Source organism: Sceloporus occidentalis, unplaced genomic scaffold (assembly GCF_023333645.1).
Source record: "Sceloporus occidentalis isolate IW3139 unplaced genomic scaffold, rSceOcc1.0.p SCAF_2, whole genome shotgun sequence".
Taxonomy (NCBI): domain Eukaryota; kingdom Metazoa; phylum Chordata; class Lepidosauria; order Squamata; family Phrynosomatidae; genus Sceloporus; species Sceloporus occidentalis.
In genome coordinates this window covers 243,205,836-243,223,316 of record NW_028316982.1, presented here as the reverse complement: position 1 = coordinate 243,223,316, position 17,481 = coordinate 243,205,836, and the positions used below count along the sequence as shown (strand labels likewise).

The 17,481-nt window shown below is 40.2% G+C and overlaps 1 protein-coding gene across 1 annotated transcript; it reads right to left on the bottom strand.

The window, feature by feature from the left end:
* Positions 1-3,937: 3,937 nt before the first annotated feature.
* Positions 3,938-16,543, bottom strand: HMGB1 (high mobility group box 1). Its single transcript, XM_089512549.1, has 5 exons — positions 16,468-16,543; positions 8,260-8,421; positions 7,579-7,724; positions 7,179-7,353; positions 3,938-5,804 (listed from the first exon to the last, which is right to left on the bottom strand). The coding sequence occupies exons 2-5, from the start codon at positions 8,407-8,409 to the stop codon at positions 5,634-5,636; spliced, it is 642 nt and encodes a 213-aa protein (XP_089368675.1). The 5' UTR covers positions 8,410-8,421; positions 16,468-16,543; the 3' UTR covers positions 3,938-5,633.
* Between the last annotated feature and the right edge of the window lie 938 nt (positions 16,544-17,481).

Here is a 17,481-nt window from a genome sequence, read left to right as displayed (position 1 = left end):
TGTTGACTTATGGTGATTCCATGAATTTCATAGGGTTTTCTTAAGCAAGGAATCCTCAGACTTGTTTTTCCAGTTCCTTCCTCTGAAATATAGTCCAATAGCTCTAATCATATTGTTGTTGCTGTGTGCTTTCAGGTCTTTTCTGATGTATGGAAACCCTAGGGTGAACCTATCACAGGGTTTTCTTGGCAAGATCTGGGGGGGGGGGGTGCCCTTTCTTTCATTTGAAGCTGAGAGAGTGTAACATGCCGAATGTCACCCAGTGGATTTCCATGGCTGAGCAGGGATTCGAACCCTAGTCTCCAGAGACATAGTCCAAGGCTCAAACAACACCATGCTGGCTTCTGTCCCTAATCCTAACCATCACAGTCCTAACTCTCATTGGAATTCTCATTGTGGGTCAGAAACCATGTGGGTCACACAAGGTGGGTCAGAGAGTGGGTCACACTCTTTCCAAGGGTTTTTTTGTTTTTAAATCTTGGTGCCTGAAGTTTAAATTAACTGCTCTCGCATTGCTTTGTTCCTCCCAAGTGTTCATGTTTTGGCAAATCCTGAGATTTGCATAACTATAAAATCATCCTTAAAAAATAATTAAACCAAGCCTCCCCCAACAGCCCACTGAGGACTGGCCAGACTCAGTAAACATGGCAATAATGTTAAATGTAAAAGGAGGCCGAATGGGAATTGGTAATGTGTAGTATTCCAGGGAGGGCATGCCTGGTTGGCTGGAGCAGTGAATGGAAATAAGTATACATAGCAATGTTTTATTCCAGAACCCACTTACTTCATTGATTAACCAATTCATTTAATAAACCAATTCATAATCCTTTAACCAGTTGATATTACAGTAGCTTTAATGAGACATGTGCCCAGTTTTGAGCTTCAAAGTATGGATTTTGGTTACCTTATTTCACTCGAGGTGCTGTGGCAAGAATCTATAAAATCTGACTTTCGGCTTTCCAAACAGTGTGGTTAAGTCTGCAGCTGTTTTCTTTCACCAGTAATTAGGTAAACAACTGAAGCATACAGCAAAATTATTAACGATTTCCTTGTAAAGAACACACAAGAAGGCCAGTTTAATATCCCTCTCTCGTACTAAGCATTTGGAAGCAGATAAATAGACAAATTAGATTATTTTTATTCTTTCCATTATGCTATCAATTGCAGTGGATTTTACACCTCAGCGTATCAGGTATGCTGTTTATCTGTTTTGATGCGGCAATTTCTTTAGTGAGGTATTCAAAGGCACAAAAGCAGCAGGTAACGTTTTCTCGTTCTAAAGAACAAGGATAGGCGTGAATGTCACAGAAATATTCAAATAAACATAGCTGCCTTCACATTCCTGTTCTAATACTCTGAGCAGCTAGTTCCATACCTAAGAATACACAGATTTGCCATTGAGTATATACCCAATGGAGCAATAGCCAATTTCAGTTCTCTGGTGAGCATAATTCCTTGATCTTGCCAAAAAAAACTGTCACATTCTCTGTTAAATTTTAGTTTTACGTGCATGCATCATGTCCTAAAGTTTGCATTGAGAGATTGATGCTTTATTGGATGTTACTCAGGTGTGTCTTTTTTTACTGGAAGGTGACTTATGGAGAATAACATGATTACATTTTGACCTGCATTTGTCCATATCCTTTTTGTTTCATTTTAGTTTCTCACTTTCCCTACACATCTCTACCTTCTGCTGTGCTGCTCCCCAAGTCTGCTGCAACTTCTGGACCAGTAACAGGAGTTGGCATTATTGGGCATCTGCTAAGGCCAATATCTCTGCCAACAGATAGAGCCTCTAGCCTGTTTTGGCTCATCTTTGCTCTCATTTCCTGATTACTCTAAGCCAGGGTCTGCAAGCAGCTCCCTAAGGTCTGTTGTTCATTCCACACCGGAGACTTCACAACTGCACAGAAGCAATAATCCCAGTTGGGGCTGCTAAAGAGGTGTGCAGACTCCCTTCAGTTAGTGGTGGCTGGTGGTCAACAGTTCATTGAGCTGGTGAATCCATTTGTCAAAACCAGCAGGACTCCAAGTTTGAATATTTTTTTAAAAACAAAACAGTCACAAGTATTGCATTACTAAAGCATTAACAGAATGTTAGCTCTGCATGTTCAGCAACAGCAGTAACATTTACATTTCTATACCACATAGTAGTGAACTCAGCACTCTTACAATCTGTAAGCCAATTGTCCCCAACAAGCTGGGTACTCATGTCCAATGTTAACACTGCATGTCCAAGAAAACAATGTTAATGAATGGATTTTTGAACTAGCATCAGTGACAACACATTCACTCTAACACTCAAATTTCCAAATTCTAGGAAATTGGCTTCACCCTCTTTCCTCTCCCCCCCCCCATTCCCTTCTCCTTTTGTGTCCAGTCTTTTTAGATTGTAAGCCTGAGGGCAGGGAACTGTCTATTATCCCCTCTGTGTAAGCCGCCCGGATTCCCAGTGATTGGGCGGCATACAAATAAATCCTATTATTATTATTATTATTATTATTATTCCTTGCACAGTGAACATGATCAGCCCTCTTGAGTCCATGCTGCCATTAATGCTAATGGCTTAGTAGCTAAAACTCAAAAAGCTTATTAAGAAAATATAGACCCAGTCCCATGTCTTTCATTGTCAGAACTGACCAACAACTAATTAAACTACACACAATTTCAAATTTCAGGCAGTTTTAATTCTTATCCATTATAATTAATAAACACATCCGTCTTCCCTTTCCCATACTGCCCTTTTTCTTTGCTGTTGAAGCCAGACGCTTTCACATAAACCACCTGGAGCAAGCTTTCCTCTATTATCTCAGCACCTGTGTCTGCACTCACCCTTCTAAGGCTGTGTCCACACTGCAAACCTAATCCAGGTAGACACCACTTTAACTGCTATGAAATTCTGGGTATTGTAGTTTTGTGAGGCATTTAGCCTTCTCTATCAGAGAGCTCTAGTGCCACAACTACAGTTCCCAGAATACCATAGCATTGAGCTGTAGCAGTTAAAGTACTATTGCTGTGATGTGTTTTTGACCCAGGTTTTTTACTAGCAAAATGGACATCATAAAAAATGTGGAGGCTGTTAGCATGTGGTAAGAAATGTTCAGATTAGGACAAAATTATGTGGACTACTGCTTTCATCAACTATTTCAGCAACTACTTAGGGTACCAGGGGCTAGGCTTACCTCCACCATGAGGAGGACTTTTTCCATCGCCGCCCCGGCCCTTTGGAACACGCTGTCCACAGAGCTCCGCTCGGCCACCTCCCTGGCCCAATTTAGAAAGGACCTAAAAACCTTTCTATTTCAGTCTGCATTCCCCGAGTAAAGTCCTAACAGACCTCCCTTCCTCTTTAAGAGCAAGAGGATCGGCTAACGGGGCTTTTAGTTTATTTTTATTTCACTGGATGTATTTTTATATTAATGTATGTTGTTTACCTGTATTGTTTTTATCCTCCTGTAAACCGCCCTGATCTTATTTTATTATTTATTTATTTTATTATTTGTCACATTAAGCTTGAAATCCTTTCGGAATAGTATGCTTACATAAAATTCTTGAACACAGGTTGTAATCATATGCTTATTTACCTTAAGCTAAATCCAATGTTACCCCTACCTAGAAAAGACACAGCAGAGTATTGGACATCCCCCCCCTCCAGGAGTAAGCTTCACTGAATTCAACTGAACCTATTTCTGAAGAGACACCCAGGACTAGCCTCTCCAGAATGTTAACAGAAGTCATTTCCTATCTCTCCCTTCACTCCAGTAGTTTTCATGCTCAATCACACTTTGTTCAACAGAGATCCCTTACTCCATCCATGGAGAAGTGCAAATGAGATAAGAAACTCTTCTTGTGATCTACTTTAAGATCCATACCTGTCACAGTCATTAAAAAAAAAAAAAAGAACACACGTTTGAAGTAAACGCATTTAACTAAAATATAAAACCTCTGTAATTATTATTTTATTAGTATTAACCAGGAAATCAGATGTTCAGTATTCTCCTGAGGTTATACATAAACAAATGCAAAATTGAAGTAAGAATCTTAAAAGTCAAAAATGTATAACAAAACAATACTCCATCAAAAAAATGCGTGTAAAATTACAAGAATCCTATCTTTAAACACTGGCATTTGAGAACCATCATTTTATAACTACAGAATTGCCAATCAATCCCCAAATTAGTTTGCAGGAAAATGTAATAGTCAACTGCCTGCATTTTACTGAATACTTTACTAAAAACTTTAACTTTGGTTTTCAAAGCAACCTATATTTTATCAAATCAGAGGTCATTAGAACAGCACATTACATCTCACACCTAAACGCGGGAGGAAAGTACTTTCCCCTTATTTTTAACTTACAAAATGGGCAAACATCAAGAATGCATCATAAGAATAATAGAATGATATGTCTTATCCCATCTTAATTTGAGACAATGTAAAATGTTGAAAATGGGCAAAAACTAGTATATATGAAAACGAAGATTTATACAGATCAAGCAAGAGTACCACTCATAAAAAACATCAGCAAAGTAAAATCTTTTCATGTGGGATTTTTAGTACCAGGAGAGTTCTTGGTATAAAACCCACAAATATCACTTGTCATAGTATCCTTAAAGGATTACAGTAATTTAGCATTTAACATTACCTACTTAGGTAAGGTACACTCACCTCTGCATTCAGATATTTGCAAATACAACTTTCATTACCAATGAAGTCATACAGGTAATTTCCTCACAAATCAGAATGAGAATATACACTTTACCTAGACCTACAAGGATACTCATATGATGTTATGTCCTCCCTAGAAGTATCCATGCCACTGAAGTCTACATCTCTCGTATCTCCCAAACTGGTAAATTTACACAACCCCCATAGAACATCGTATGTAATAAAAACTGAGCAAATATAGATTAGCTAAGAACAGGTGTTTTGTTATTTTATTGTGACCTGTTACTAGAAAAAGCCCTGCAGTGCATATTCCTGGATAGATTTTATTTCCTGCCCTATCATGATTATGTAGGGCATACAGATCAAAGCTCTCACATCAGGTTATCTGTAATTATGATGTGATTCCAAAAGGGCATAAAAATGAACTTTCCAGGAAAAAAAGAGGAAAAATATTGTCTTTACAAGGGCATCTATTAAAAGGACAGCGATACTATTTTTTTTTTAAAAAAAATGTATTTAACTTAGAAGCAATCAGAATGTCAACAGCTACAACTTTTTTTTCTTTTTCATTGCAATTCCAGAGTGGTATTCAGTTAAACAGAACAACTACTATTTTTATGATGCAGACAACTGAAGATGAGTAATGAACTACATCCGCATGTATAACTAATTTGTGCTGTGCACCAACAGGAAATCTCCATAAACTTCCATGCCAATTTACAACCCCCATACTGTACTAGGCAAGGTTAGTGGCCACTGAGATACCACTAAAGGACAGGTCTACCAAAAGACGCATTTGGTAGTGTATTAACTATACAAAAAGAAGAAGAAAAAAAAAGGAAAAAAAGACACTGTACAGTTTAAAAACAAATCTTACACAACCTTGGTTTTGTTTCTCTTTAAAAGGAGTGAGTTGTGTACAGGGGGGTTAAATGCTTTTATAGACCAAAAAAATCTAGAAAGGAGACTTATTCATCATCTTCTTCTTCCTCCTCATCTTCTTCCTCCTCATCTTCTTCCTCCTCTTCGTCCTCCTCTTCATCCTCATCCTCTTCCTCCTTTTTCTTGCTTTTCTCAGGCTTTGGAGCTAATTTTTTGGCTACTTCAGGCTTCCCTTTAGCCCTATATGCAGCAATATCCTTGGAAAGAAAAAAAATCAGAACAATTGTAATGTATATCCCTTCTACAATGGAGTGACTCCTTCAACTAAATCTACTCAGTGCACATTGTGACAAAATTACAATTCACAATCTATAATTTGCTCAGAAGATAGTCTATATTACAAGTTAAAGAATTCTGTCCAATTGCCTATTAATATATTTCATCAATTTCAGTTAAAAAGTAGACAGTGCCACCTTCAGCATGCAGTATGTCTTTCTTTTTCAACTGCATGTAACATTCAATAAACCAAAGCTCAAAATTTATTAAATACATTTTAAAAAACAATCCCAAGGCCGAAACAGCCCATTTTGGCCATCTTAGGGGTTATCCGCCCCAATCCAGCCTAAAAGGGGCAGCTGTAAGTCACCCCTTTTCACCCATCTATTTCGCCCCCCAGTTACAGTAGTTTTGTCATGACTGTTCACAATAGCCATGGGTTTGAAGCAATTTTTTTTAATATACCTCTTCAGTCAGTGGTCCCCAAACTGCTCTTTAAGGGATTTTGGACTTCACCTCCCAGAATCTCAGACTATTGGCCAACATGGCTGAGGCTTCTGGGAGCTGAAGTCCAAAATAAAGGGGACAGTTTGAGGACCACTGTCTTAAGTGAACAAATATTTTCATGGACATCTTAGATGCTGTCACACAATACAATGCAAAGGAAACCTGCTCTGGACAGAAAGCTGCAACTCATGTTGTTTGCTGGTAAACTTAAAGTTTTCTCAATATCAGATGGTTGGATGAGTAGGATGTGCACACCACAACTCTTTTGTTGAGCTAATCCTCAACTAAAGGTGGTTTCATACACACTCTCTTGTATATGTTCTTTCTCTCTCTTAATTCTTAGGTATACCAAAATTCAAAATCACCACCAGAAATATAAATGTCATGCAAATTCAATGGTTGTTCCTTTCAAATATTAAGCAGTTACCCAGCCCTTTCTTTGCCCCTGTTTCCATGTATTTTATCAGAGACAGATCCAGTCAGTTTTGCACATGTACAGTTTATTTTAAGCCTAGATATTAGGACAAATATATTGAAGATACTGACATGAAATTCTGACTATTTTCTATTATATGCTTTCACTGAAAAAAAATTGTCCAATCATATTTCACAACCCTCTAAAACTAGTCTCCCCACAGGCTACAAGATGAAGCTATCACTATTAAGACTGTTATTCCACAGTATACCTAATTATATGTGACAGTATTAATAGCACATTATTAGTACCTACATTTGATTTATTCAGACCAACCTCAGTGATGTATTATGACTGACTATTACAACTACATCTTTTCAATAAACAGTGTCACAGCAAATATCTGAAATAAAAAAATAGATATTCAAATTACCTTTTCATACTTCTCTTTCAGTTTAGCTGCCTTTTTTTCAAAGGGCTGCTTATCATCTGCAGGAGTATTATTCCACATCTCTCCAAGTTTCTTTGCAACATCCCCAATAGAAAGACCAGGATGTTCTCCTTTGATTTTTGGACGATACTCAGAGCAGAACAAGAAAAATGCTGAACTGAAAATTAAATTACGAAGTTTAAGAATAGAAAAAGTTAAACTACTTCACTATGCACAGCAGGTTTGGAGTTTTTAGTACTATTCCCAAACCACTCTATAACAAAATAGATTGATAAAAGTAAAATACAACTCAGTGACTAACTGCTATTCGACTAGTACTCTTCTGGATGCATTATCAGTACAATGCTGCTTTATGACACATGCCAAGTATAAAACTACTCACGGAGGTCTCTTTGGTGCATTTGGGTCCTTGAACTTCTTTTTTGACTCGCCTTTTGGTGGTATGTAAGTTTTCATTTCTCTTTCATAACGAACCTTGTCAGCTCGTGCCATATCTTCAAACTTTCCTTTCTCCTTAGCAGACATAGTCTGAAAGAAACAATTCAGTATGTACCCTCAATCTGACATGACACCCAACTGTGGTCTGCAATTGTACACTTGTCCCTCCACATTCGCTGGAGTTAGGGGCACAGGGCCCCTATGAAAGTGGGGGGCGGGGGAACCACAAATAAATAAACAATGCCCTCGTAACCTGAGAGAACACCTCTCTAGGAATTTCTAGGTCCTCCAGCAGAACTGTAGTCAATCTCTGCCAGAATTTGACCATAGAATCATGTTTCAGGACCTACAAATATCTAGAGAAGTGTTTTCTCTAGGAATCTTTAGGTCATCCAGTGCAACTCTATGGTCAACGTCCAGCAGAATTTCTCTGGATGACCTAGAGATTCCTAGAGAGCAAATTAATCAAATCAGCGAATAATCAAATCCACACAAGTCAATGCTGCAAATTGGAGGGACCACTGTATATCTTATTACCAAAGATATTTTCTACTCTTCAATCAAGGAACTATTTGAAAATCCCATTTATCTGGACATGTATTGTTTTAAAAAACAAAGTCCTTACCTTCCACCTTTCTGAGCATTTTTTTGAGAACTCTGAAAAGTTCACTGAAGCATCTGGATGTTTCTTCTTGTGTTCTTCCCGACAAGTTTGCACAAAGTAGGCATATGAGGACATTTTACCTCTTGGCTTTTTAGGATCACCTTTGCCCATTTTTGATGATTCCTGGAAGAACAAGTAGAAATCATTGAGAATTCACTTGAGTTTCTAAAGTGTATGGTAGATCATTATTTCAAATGATTCAAATTATTTAAAATGATTAAGAATGGTCAAGCTGACATTGGTCCAAAACACACTGCAGAAATAATCCATGTTGAGACCACTTTAACTGCCTTGGTGCAGTGCTAGGAAATTCTGGGAATTGTAGTTTATTGTAGCACCAGGCTGACATTGAAGGCTAAATATCTCACAAAACTACAGTTTCCAGAATTCCCTAGCATTGAGCCAGGGCAATAAAAATAGTCCCAAACTCATTATTTCTGCAATATGTTTTGGACCATTCTTAACCTTTTTCTGTAACAGGTTTTACCTACCTCCATGGACAACTATATAGGCCAAGGGTGGGCAAGCGTCTAAGTCCCAGAACCCCCCAGAAGCTGCACCAGTGCCACCACAAGAAGATGGAAGAGGCAAAAATGTTGCTTCCTGTTCCAAAAACTTCTAATTTCAACGCCTTCAAAAGATATTATTGCAAGAAGGCGGATGGTACACTTTTCTGCAGCAAGGTGAAGAACTACAATTCTCCAGAAGTAACAATTCTCATATTTCAATGAAAGAAAAAAATGGGAGCAAGGGGAAGCCTGTGGTCTACAAAATCAGCTTTTCAGCATGATTCCTACCCATGACTTGTCTTAGGCAACCAAATAAGTGTACAACATAAAATGGAAACTTGTATGAAATAGGAAGCTTGATAATATCTGATTATTTTAAATGTTAGTACAGGCCTAAAATCAGAAGGCAAAATTCAAAAGAGCGTTGGGTTTTCCAATAATTTACTACCAAGGAGAAAAATCCAATGAAACCCATCAATGAAACAAATCCCCCCCCCCCCCCCCGAACAGTCTTTCCAAAATATCATCTGGAAGACTGGACCCTCTGGAATATTTGTGGGAAGAAGAAAGGATGAGGAAGTCCTGTTTTGCAAACAGCGTTTTCACACAGGATTGAAGCCCATCATTATTAATATCACCCACATATGTGAAGGTAAATGGGCTATCATCACAATTTCCACTTTCAGGAATTTTACTACTACAGACTTGCTGATTTTTTTTTCTGATGCTGGAGCAAACCTCAAACAGTCTGTACTATAAAAATAAAAACTAGGTAGAAATTAGTTTAGGACAGTGATGGTGAACCTTTTCAAGGCCGAGTGCCCAAACTGCAACCCAGAACACACTTATTTATTGCAAAGTGCCATGTCCCTCTGGCTTTCTAGTAGCAAACACTGGCAAACTCTGTGCTGGGACGATGGCACATGTGCCCACAGAGAGGGCTCTGAGTGCCACTTCTGGCACATGTGCCATAGGTTCGCCATCACTGGTTTAGGAGCTTATTGCGTGAACTTTAAAACGGTCTCAAGCCTCCTGGGCTGGAGCCAGGACATGGGATGGAGGCGGAGATTATTGTATGCTAAATCACCGCCTAATCACCCGCCATCAGCCCAGGTCCAAGCCGGGTCCCAACCACGATCCGCCAGCATCTTTTCAAAGTCGGAAGTTTTCTGGCTTCTAAAAAGTGCTGGCGGAGCAAAGCTGGGACCCAGGCTGATGGCGATTAAGCATGTGATAATTCCTGCCTCCATCTTGCGTCCCGGCTGCAGCCTGGGAGGTTTGGGATGTTTTAAAGTTCATGTGATGATAGCGCCTTAGTGTTACTGGATAAAGAACAAAAATAATTTCTCTGATGACAAACTTTATTTATACACTCGTCCCTCCATATTTGTGGCTTTGAATTTTGCGCCTTTGATTATTAACGGATTGTATCAATATGTTTTCTCTAGGAATACCTAGGTTCTCCAGCGCAATTATATGGTCAATTTTAATCAAAAGTTGTACTGAAGGACCTAGAGCAAACACTTCACTTGCTATATGTAGCTCCTCCAGTACAATTCTGGGGTAATGTCTAGCAGAGGTTGACCAAAGAGTTGCATTGGAGGACCTAGAGATTCCTAGAGATATTTTCTCTCAGGTAAAAACACAGTATTTATGTTATTTGTAGTTTTTACACATTCACAGAGGTCCTGGGCACCTACCCCCAGTGAACATGGAGGGACAAGTGTATATACACCTAGAAAACCCATACAATTCTGTAATACCTGCACATACCTAATAATATACCACTGATAAAAATATTTTAAATTATTATCAGCAGGGGGGAAGCACTAAAATGAGTGAATCCTTTTCTTCCAGGAGCCCTGGTGGCGCAGTGGTTAAATGCCTGTACTGCAGCCATTCACTCGAAACCACAAGGTTGCGAGTTCAAGACCAGCAAAAGGGCCCAAGCTCGACTCAGGCTTGCATCCTTCCGAGGTCGCTAAAATGAGTACCCAGACTGTTGGGGGCAAATTAGCATACCTGCTAATTAGCTTACTTGCTGTTCACCGCTATGATCTTTGGAATAGCGGTATATAAATAAAACAAATTATTATTATTATTCCTATCCCCCCCTGTAAACTATGTTCCAACACACACTCCTTAGTTGATGACTCCAACTCAAAGCTCCCAATGCATAGCAGCAATAGCTTATGCACAAGGATGTCAACCAATTTATTTGAGCCAGTATCAACCACCTGTTCAGCATGGGAAAGCCTCTCCTACTAGTGACTGCCACTGACACTGTGCATGCGCTTGGGGCTCTAGAGAGCAAGAGGAGTCTTTTTTCCTGTCAACAGTGAAAATGGATCAAAGCTAAATCCAAAAAGAGAGTAGGTTCACCTCTTCTTTCTCTAATAGGCTACCAGGGAACAGGTAGACCTATTGCAAGAGGTCTAAAGTGATCACCTGGTGAGCTTCCCTTCTTGAAATGCCCCATCCACCTCACTTCTTTCATTTTGTCCCACAAGGTTCTCCACTGAACCCAGCATTAAATTATGCCAAGGGCAACAGCTTCCTTATTCAGGGTATACAATATCCTTTCAAGTGCACCGGTCTTTAAAAAAAGCATTTATATTCATGTTCATGTGCAACAGCCTACTTCATCATCTGATGAAACAAGCTGCTACCTACAAAAGTACATACAATAAAACAACTTCTGAACAGTCTAAGCACTTTTTGCAGATTAAGGGCAGACTCAAAACATTTCCAGAGCAGTTTTCAATGTGGACTGACTTTTTATGACACATTAGCTCTCCAAGAACTGATTTGTGCGAATGTATTTGCATTAAGCTCATGTTCTAGATTTCTGGTGGAGGAGAAGGAAAATGTGAATGCAAAGAGCATAGTCATTGACTATCTTACAGTACACATATTAACACAAAACAGTTTCCTTGTGCCAATTCAAACCATGCTGCAGGGAGTGGGATGTTAAACTGGTTGTGGGGGGAAATTTCTGCAGCAGAGGCCATGTCTACCAACCCTGACCTAACTCCCTTCTAAACTTATGAACATGTCCAATACACTTCATGTTTGGTATTTGAAAAAGGGTTGCATAAAGCACCCTACTGAAGACTCCTGTGTAAATAAATGTAGCACTCATAATAATGAGTTATCTTATGGATCTGTAACTGGTTGAAAAGAACAGAAAATAGAGTATGAATATGTGGTCAGGTCTTGCATTAATAGCAGTATAGGACCTCAAGGATCTCTATTGGGACATTTTTTTCAACTTGTTCACAAATGGTGTGGAATTACAAGTGATCCAAGTTTGTAAACATCAAATTATTCAGAGTCACACAAGCAAAAGAGGATTGCTCTCTCCAAATTGGACTGACAATGAAAGGGCAACAGCAGTTCCATGGAAGTAAATATTAAAGGATGTACACTGGCACAAGAAATCCCAATTTCGCACACATACTAACTGGGTGTGTACTGGCTGCGACTGACCAGGAAAGGGATCTTGAAGCCGTAGCTCGAAGAAAATATTGAACTGATGTGTAGTTATTGTGAAAATGGCAAAATCCATAGTAGAAGTTCATTAAAGAATAAAAAACAAAGCTGCCAGCATTTTAATACATTAATACAATGCAACAGTGCAACCATCCTTGGATTACTGTATACAATTCTGGTTGCCATATCTTGGACAAGCTACTATAGAGCTGGTAAAGGGCAAAAAAAGGACACCCTAACGATAGTAGCTGGACCAACTTCTATGAGGAAAAGTTACTAAGGTCCAAAACTCACTGAAGAAATAATCCAATTTGAGACCACTTTAACTGCCCTGGCTCATTGCTAGGGAATACTGGGACCTGTACTTTATTGTGGCACTACAGCTCTCTGGAGGCTAAATGTCTCACAAAACTACAATTCCCTGGATTCCCTAACAGGGAAGTCAAAGCAGCCTCAAACTGGATTCTTTCTGCAGTGTGTTTTGGACGTATGCCTATGGCTTGTTAGTATGCCTTGGGTCCCATGCTGGATGATAGGTGTGATATAAATTAAACAGAAAAGATACAGGTTGAGAGAGGCACGACAAAAGTTTATTGAAGTAAATAGTGTCAGAAAAGTAGGAGTCTGCCTTCCTCTCTGACATTTTAACAGAACACATGGAGTTTCAGTATGATGTCTTCAGAAGATGATTAAGCAATTAATGAAGGATAATGCTATCCCTGGCTTCCAATCATTATGGCTATATGCTGTCTTCTGAGGCTGCAGGCAGCTTGCTTCTCAGTAACAGTTACTGGAGAGTAACCACAGGAAAGAGCAGTTGCTTTCATGTCTTGTATAGAGCAGCTGGTCAGCCTCTTTGGATCAGATGAGACTTTGGCGTGATTTGGAAGAGAGGTTCTTAGGTTCTTAATTCATCAGATTAAGTACAGTACTCTCCATTACAAAGGCTCTTTTTTCATATCTGTACTGAGGTCTTCTCTTTTGACAGGTAAACATTGTTTTTCTCCAAGCTTCCTCATGACTGCCTACGAAAGGCCTCCTCTCCTTTCCATTGCACAACGCCAGGGAAATGTGGACACTTCTAGCTGGTATTGCCACAGAAAGCAGAATTTCCTATCAGTTTGGCATGGGGGGGGGGGGGAGTTGTACTTTCTGACTAAACATGTCTGGTCTAAAGTTTCTGCCAAGCAAACAACTCTTTTAAAAAGCCTACAGTGGAAGCCGGTGTCAGTGAAGGGGTTAATTCTCAGGATTAACAGGGATATGTAGTGATGAAAGAATAATAAAAAGAAACTGAGGGACTTGTAGGCTTAAAACACACTTTTACACTGATGTATTTTACTTGTAAGCAACTAACTAAAAATCCGTGACTCATGTGATTTCACTTTAAACGTCCTGTCAGAACTAATATCCCTCTACGCCTAAGTCCTTTTTTAAAAACTGAACTTTAAATATATATATATATATATATATATATATTCACAAGCATAGTAAATGTTTTGGCCACAGGCTATTGTGAATTTTATCTATATTAGAATTCAAAGATATAGCCGTGTTTGTCTGTAAAATCAATAGAGATCAATATGTAGAGATCTTGTAGCCCCACTGAGACTCACTGAAAGAAAGAAATGGGCAGCATATACTTTTGTAGACTTCAGTCTACTTCTTCAGATGCATTTTAAAATGCACCTGAGGAAGTAGAATGAAGTCTACAAAAGCTCATGCTGCCCATTTCTTTCTTTCAGTCAGAGTCTAAGGTGCCCCTTTATCTATATTAATTATGGACACTTTCTAGAGAAAAAGCCACTGCCTATCTCTATTCCCCCAAAACAACAATAATAAATGATATTTTAAATTGTGTCATTTAACTGAACCCCCCCTCCTTTGACAACCAAGTTTTGTGAGGGTCAAACATCCAACTGTGTTGTTCTTATTATTAAGCCTTGAGGCAATTGTTAACATCCTCCTCTATGTAGCAGCTGCACTATAAGCTCCTTATGGCAAAAGGCTCTCCTTTCCAAGGTGGCTTCTTCCTCTACCAGGGTGATAATAACAAATGCAGCTCGAGAGGGGCTTCAACGTATGTATGTGTGCCTATTTGAGCTCTTTCTACAATGGCAGCGTCTTCCGCCTTAAAGGAGGTCGAAAAGAAGGCTGCTCTCCTCCTAATCCTCCTTCCATTTTGTGGCCTGAATGGCGAGAGGAAATGGGCTGTGAGGTCTGTGTGGGACCTCGCTTTTCAGCCTCTAAGGAAAGAAGCAGCCTAAGCTCTCTCCCCATTTTGTAGACTGGGCTCCCAAGCGCTTCACAGAATGGCTGCTGCTGCTGCTGCTGCTGCAGCTCAAGAGAATATGGCTCCTTCCTTCCCTTTTTTTTGCTTGAGAGCGCGCGCGCGAGACAGAGAGAGAGAAAGAGAGCGAGCGAGCGTCCGTTGGCTGCGCGCGCACCCTCCTCCCCTCAGAAACCGTTCTCTCTCTCTCTCTCTCAAAGCCCTTCAGCCATTACAGGAGCAGGAGGAGGAGGCGCCTCGTGCTGCCTTTTAATTAAAAAGCCACCCACTATTTCATATCTATTACCCCCCCCAATAATAATAATAATATAAATTATATATATATATATAATGTATATACACACATTATTTATATTATTGTGTGTGTATCTATTCAAATAACACCTTTTTAAATTTATATATATTAATTTAATTTATATATATATACACACACGCATATTTGTGTGTGTATATATATATATATACATACATTTCAGTCAAATAACATTTTTGTAATATATATATATATATACACACATACATACATATATTATTGTATGTAGATATATATATACTGTATAGTCAAATACCATCTTTTTAATTTATATGAAATATATATATCATTGTGTGTATATTTTTCAAACATCTTTTTAATTTATATATGCTAATTTAATTTCACACATATATATTTATATTATTTTGTGTGTATATGTATATATTTCTGTCAATAACATCTTTAATTTATATATATTTTAATATATATATATATACACACACACACATTTACATTATGTGTATATATATATATATATATATTAAAAATATTCGACTGAATATATATATATATATATACATAATATAAATGTGTGTATATATATATATATATATATATATATATAAATTCAAAAAGATATTTGACTGAAATATATATATAATGTTAATATATATTTGTGTGTGTGTGCATATATATAAATTAAACAAGATGTTATTTGAGTAGTGTATATATATATATGTGTGTGTGTGTATAAATTAAATTAATATCTGTAACTGAAAGCAAGATGTTATTGGGCTGAAGAAGCGGAGGGCCTTCGCTGAGCCGTGGGCACAGAACGGCTGGGGCTTTTAAGCGGTGGCCTGAGAGAGAGACGGAGAGATGAAAGAGGAGAGAGAAGGCAAGGCGCCTGAGTCGGAGAGGCCCCTCACGGGCGCCCCCTGGCGGCAGAGAGAGAGAGAGAGAGAGAGAGAGCGAGGGCGCCTCCGTCCTCCTCCTCCTCCTCCTCCTTGTTTTCTGCCTGGTCTGCGCTGCTGCCTTTCCTCTCTCTCTCTCTCTCTCTCCACACGGCTCTACAGTCAGCCATGTTCCAGCCAAAGCGCAGCCTCCCGAGGTGATTTATCGCCCGCCGAGGCCAACAACGCCCAGGAGAAGGGGAAGAGGGAGACCGGGGTACTCCCGGGATAAACCCCGATCCTAGCAGGGGCCCTTCACACCACCCCCGCCTTTTATCCCACACACTCCCCCTTCCCTTCCTTCCTTCCCTCGCCGCCGCCGCCGCCGCGCTCTTTAAGCGGCTTATTCCCACCCCAGACCCTCTCCCTCCGCTTATTGACACGCGTTTCCACACGGAGCCCCCGTTCACACGACGAAGGAACACGCCTCACTTCGGCTCCAAACACCTCCGTTAACAGGAATATATATATATATATATATATATGGTTATGTATAATGCTTAATCTATATATGTATTTTAATTCCTCTTGACCCGTGTCGAAGGCATTGTGTGAAGCGTGCATAGACGCGTGTCAACTGTTTCCCCGCTTTTTAAAGCGTGTTTCTTCGGAGACAGAGCTCTTTTTCCCCTCCCTCCTCCCTCCGCAGCTTATTCGGCGCATCATACTCACCGCGTGCCGGGGGGCTCCCTTCCACACACAACACCCAACGCAACACTCGCCGATGGCCCTCGCCCGCCGCCGCCGCTGCCGCCCGAGCCTTCTTCCTATGGAGCCCAATGCACCGCAATGGCTGTGAGGGAGAGCGAGGGATCGATACGCACAGCCTGCTCACACTCTTCTCGGCGCTGGTAACATTACTCTCAACACAGGCGTGTTCTGATTGGCCGCCGCCGAGGCAGGCGCCCCTCCGATTGGAGGAGCGCCTTCCATTGTCCTGACCAGAAGCGGCTCCCGATTGGACGCGGCGGGAGACACGTCACCGGGGATGGAAAGGGCGCGCAAATATAAAAATGCGGGGGCTGAGGCGGGATGTGCTGCTCTTGCGAGGCTGAAACGGCTGCGGCAGTCAGTGGAGGCAGAGGCAATGGCTCCGTCCGCAGCGCGGGAGGGAAAGGCTCGCCGCCTCAGGCGCCAGCCATCCCCGCCTGCCGAAGGGCATCCCCTCGGCCTCCCTCAGGGGCCCTCCGCCCACGCCCTGCGCGCCTTTTCTCCCTCACAGGACAAATAATAAGGGGCCTTTTGCCTTACTCCCCAGAGCAAATGTTTAATTCAGCCTCCTAGGGATGTGGGATCCCTAACCACTGCTCCACTCAACCGCATCAGATAATCTGCCTCAGCTCTTAAGGAACGAGGCACAATAATGATACAAGACCTGGCCCCATTTTCCGTATGGATAAACTGAGGCCCAATTGTTATTATATTGGTATCCTGCTTTTCCCTCCCAAGACTGGGACTCAAAGCACCTCTCAGTCTGAGAGCACAGTATGGGTTAAAACTGTACAAAAAGTGGTAATTAAAATGGAATTGAACTATTACAGTATTAACACAGACCTTACTCCCTTGTGCTAAACCTTAACTGAGTCTTCCCTGATACCTAACCAGTCAGCTGCATTAGATAATTTGCCTCAGCTCTTTTATTTAATAATTTAATTTATAAAATACACAATAAACATAAAATAACAC

What these genes read in the sequence shown, in the direction of transcription:
- HMGB1 (XM_089512549.1), bottom strand. Translation starts at nt 8,409, where the DNA reads ATGGGCAAAGGTGATCCTAAAAAGCCAAGAGGTAAAATGTCCTCATAT. An exon ending in AATGCTCAGAAAGGTGGAAG is followed by an intron (nt 7,725 to 8,259) that starts GTAAGGACTTTG and finishes TGTTTCTTTCAG; the next exon opens with ACTATGTCTGCTAAGGAGAA. An exon ending in AATGCACCAAAGAGACCTCC is followed by an intron (nt 7,354 to 7,578) that starts GTGAGTAGTTTT and finishes TTTAATTTTCAG; the next exon opens with TTCAGCATTTTTCTTGTTCT.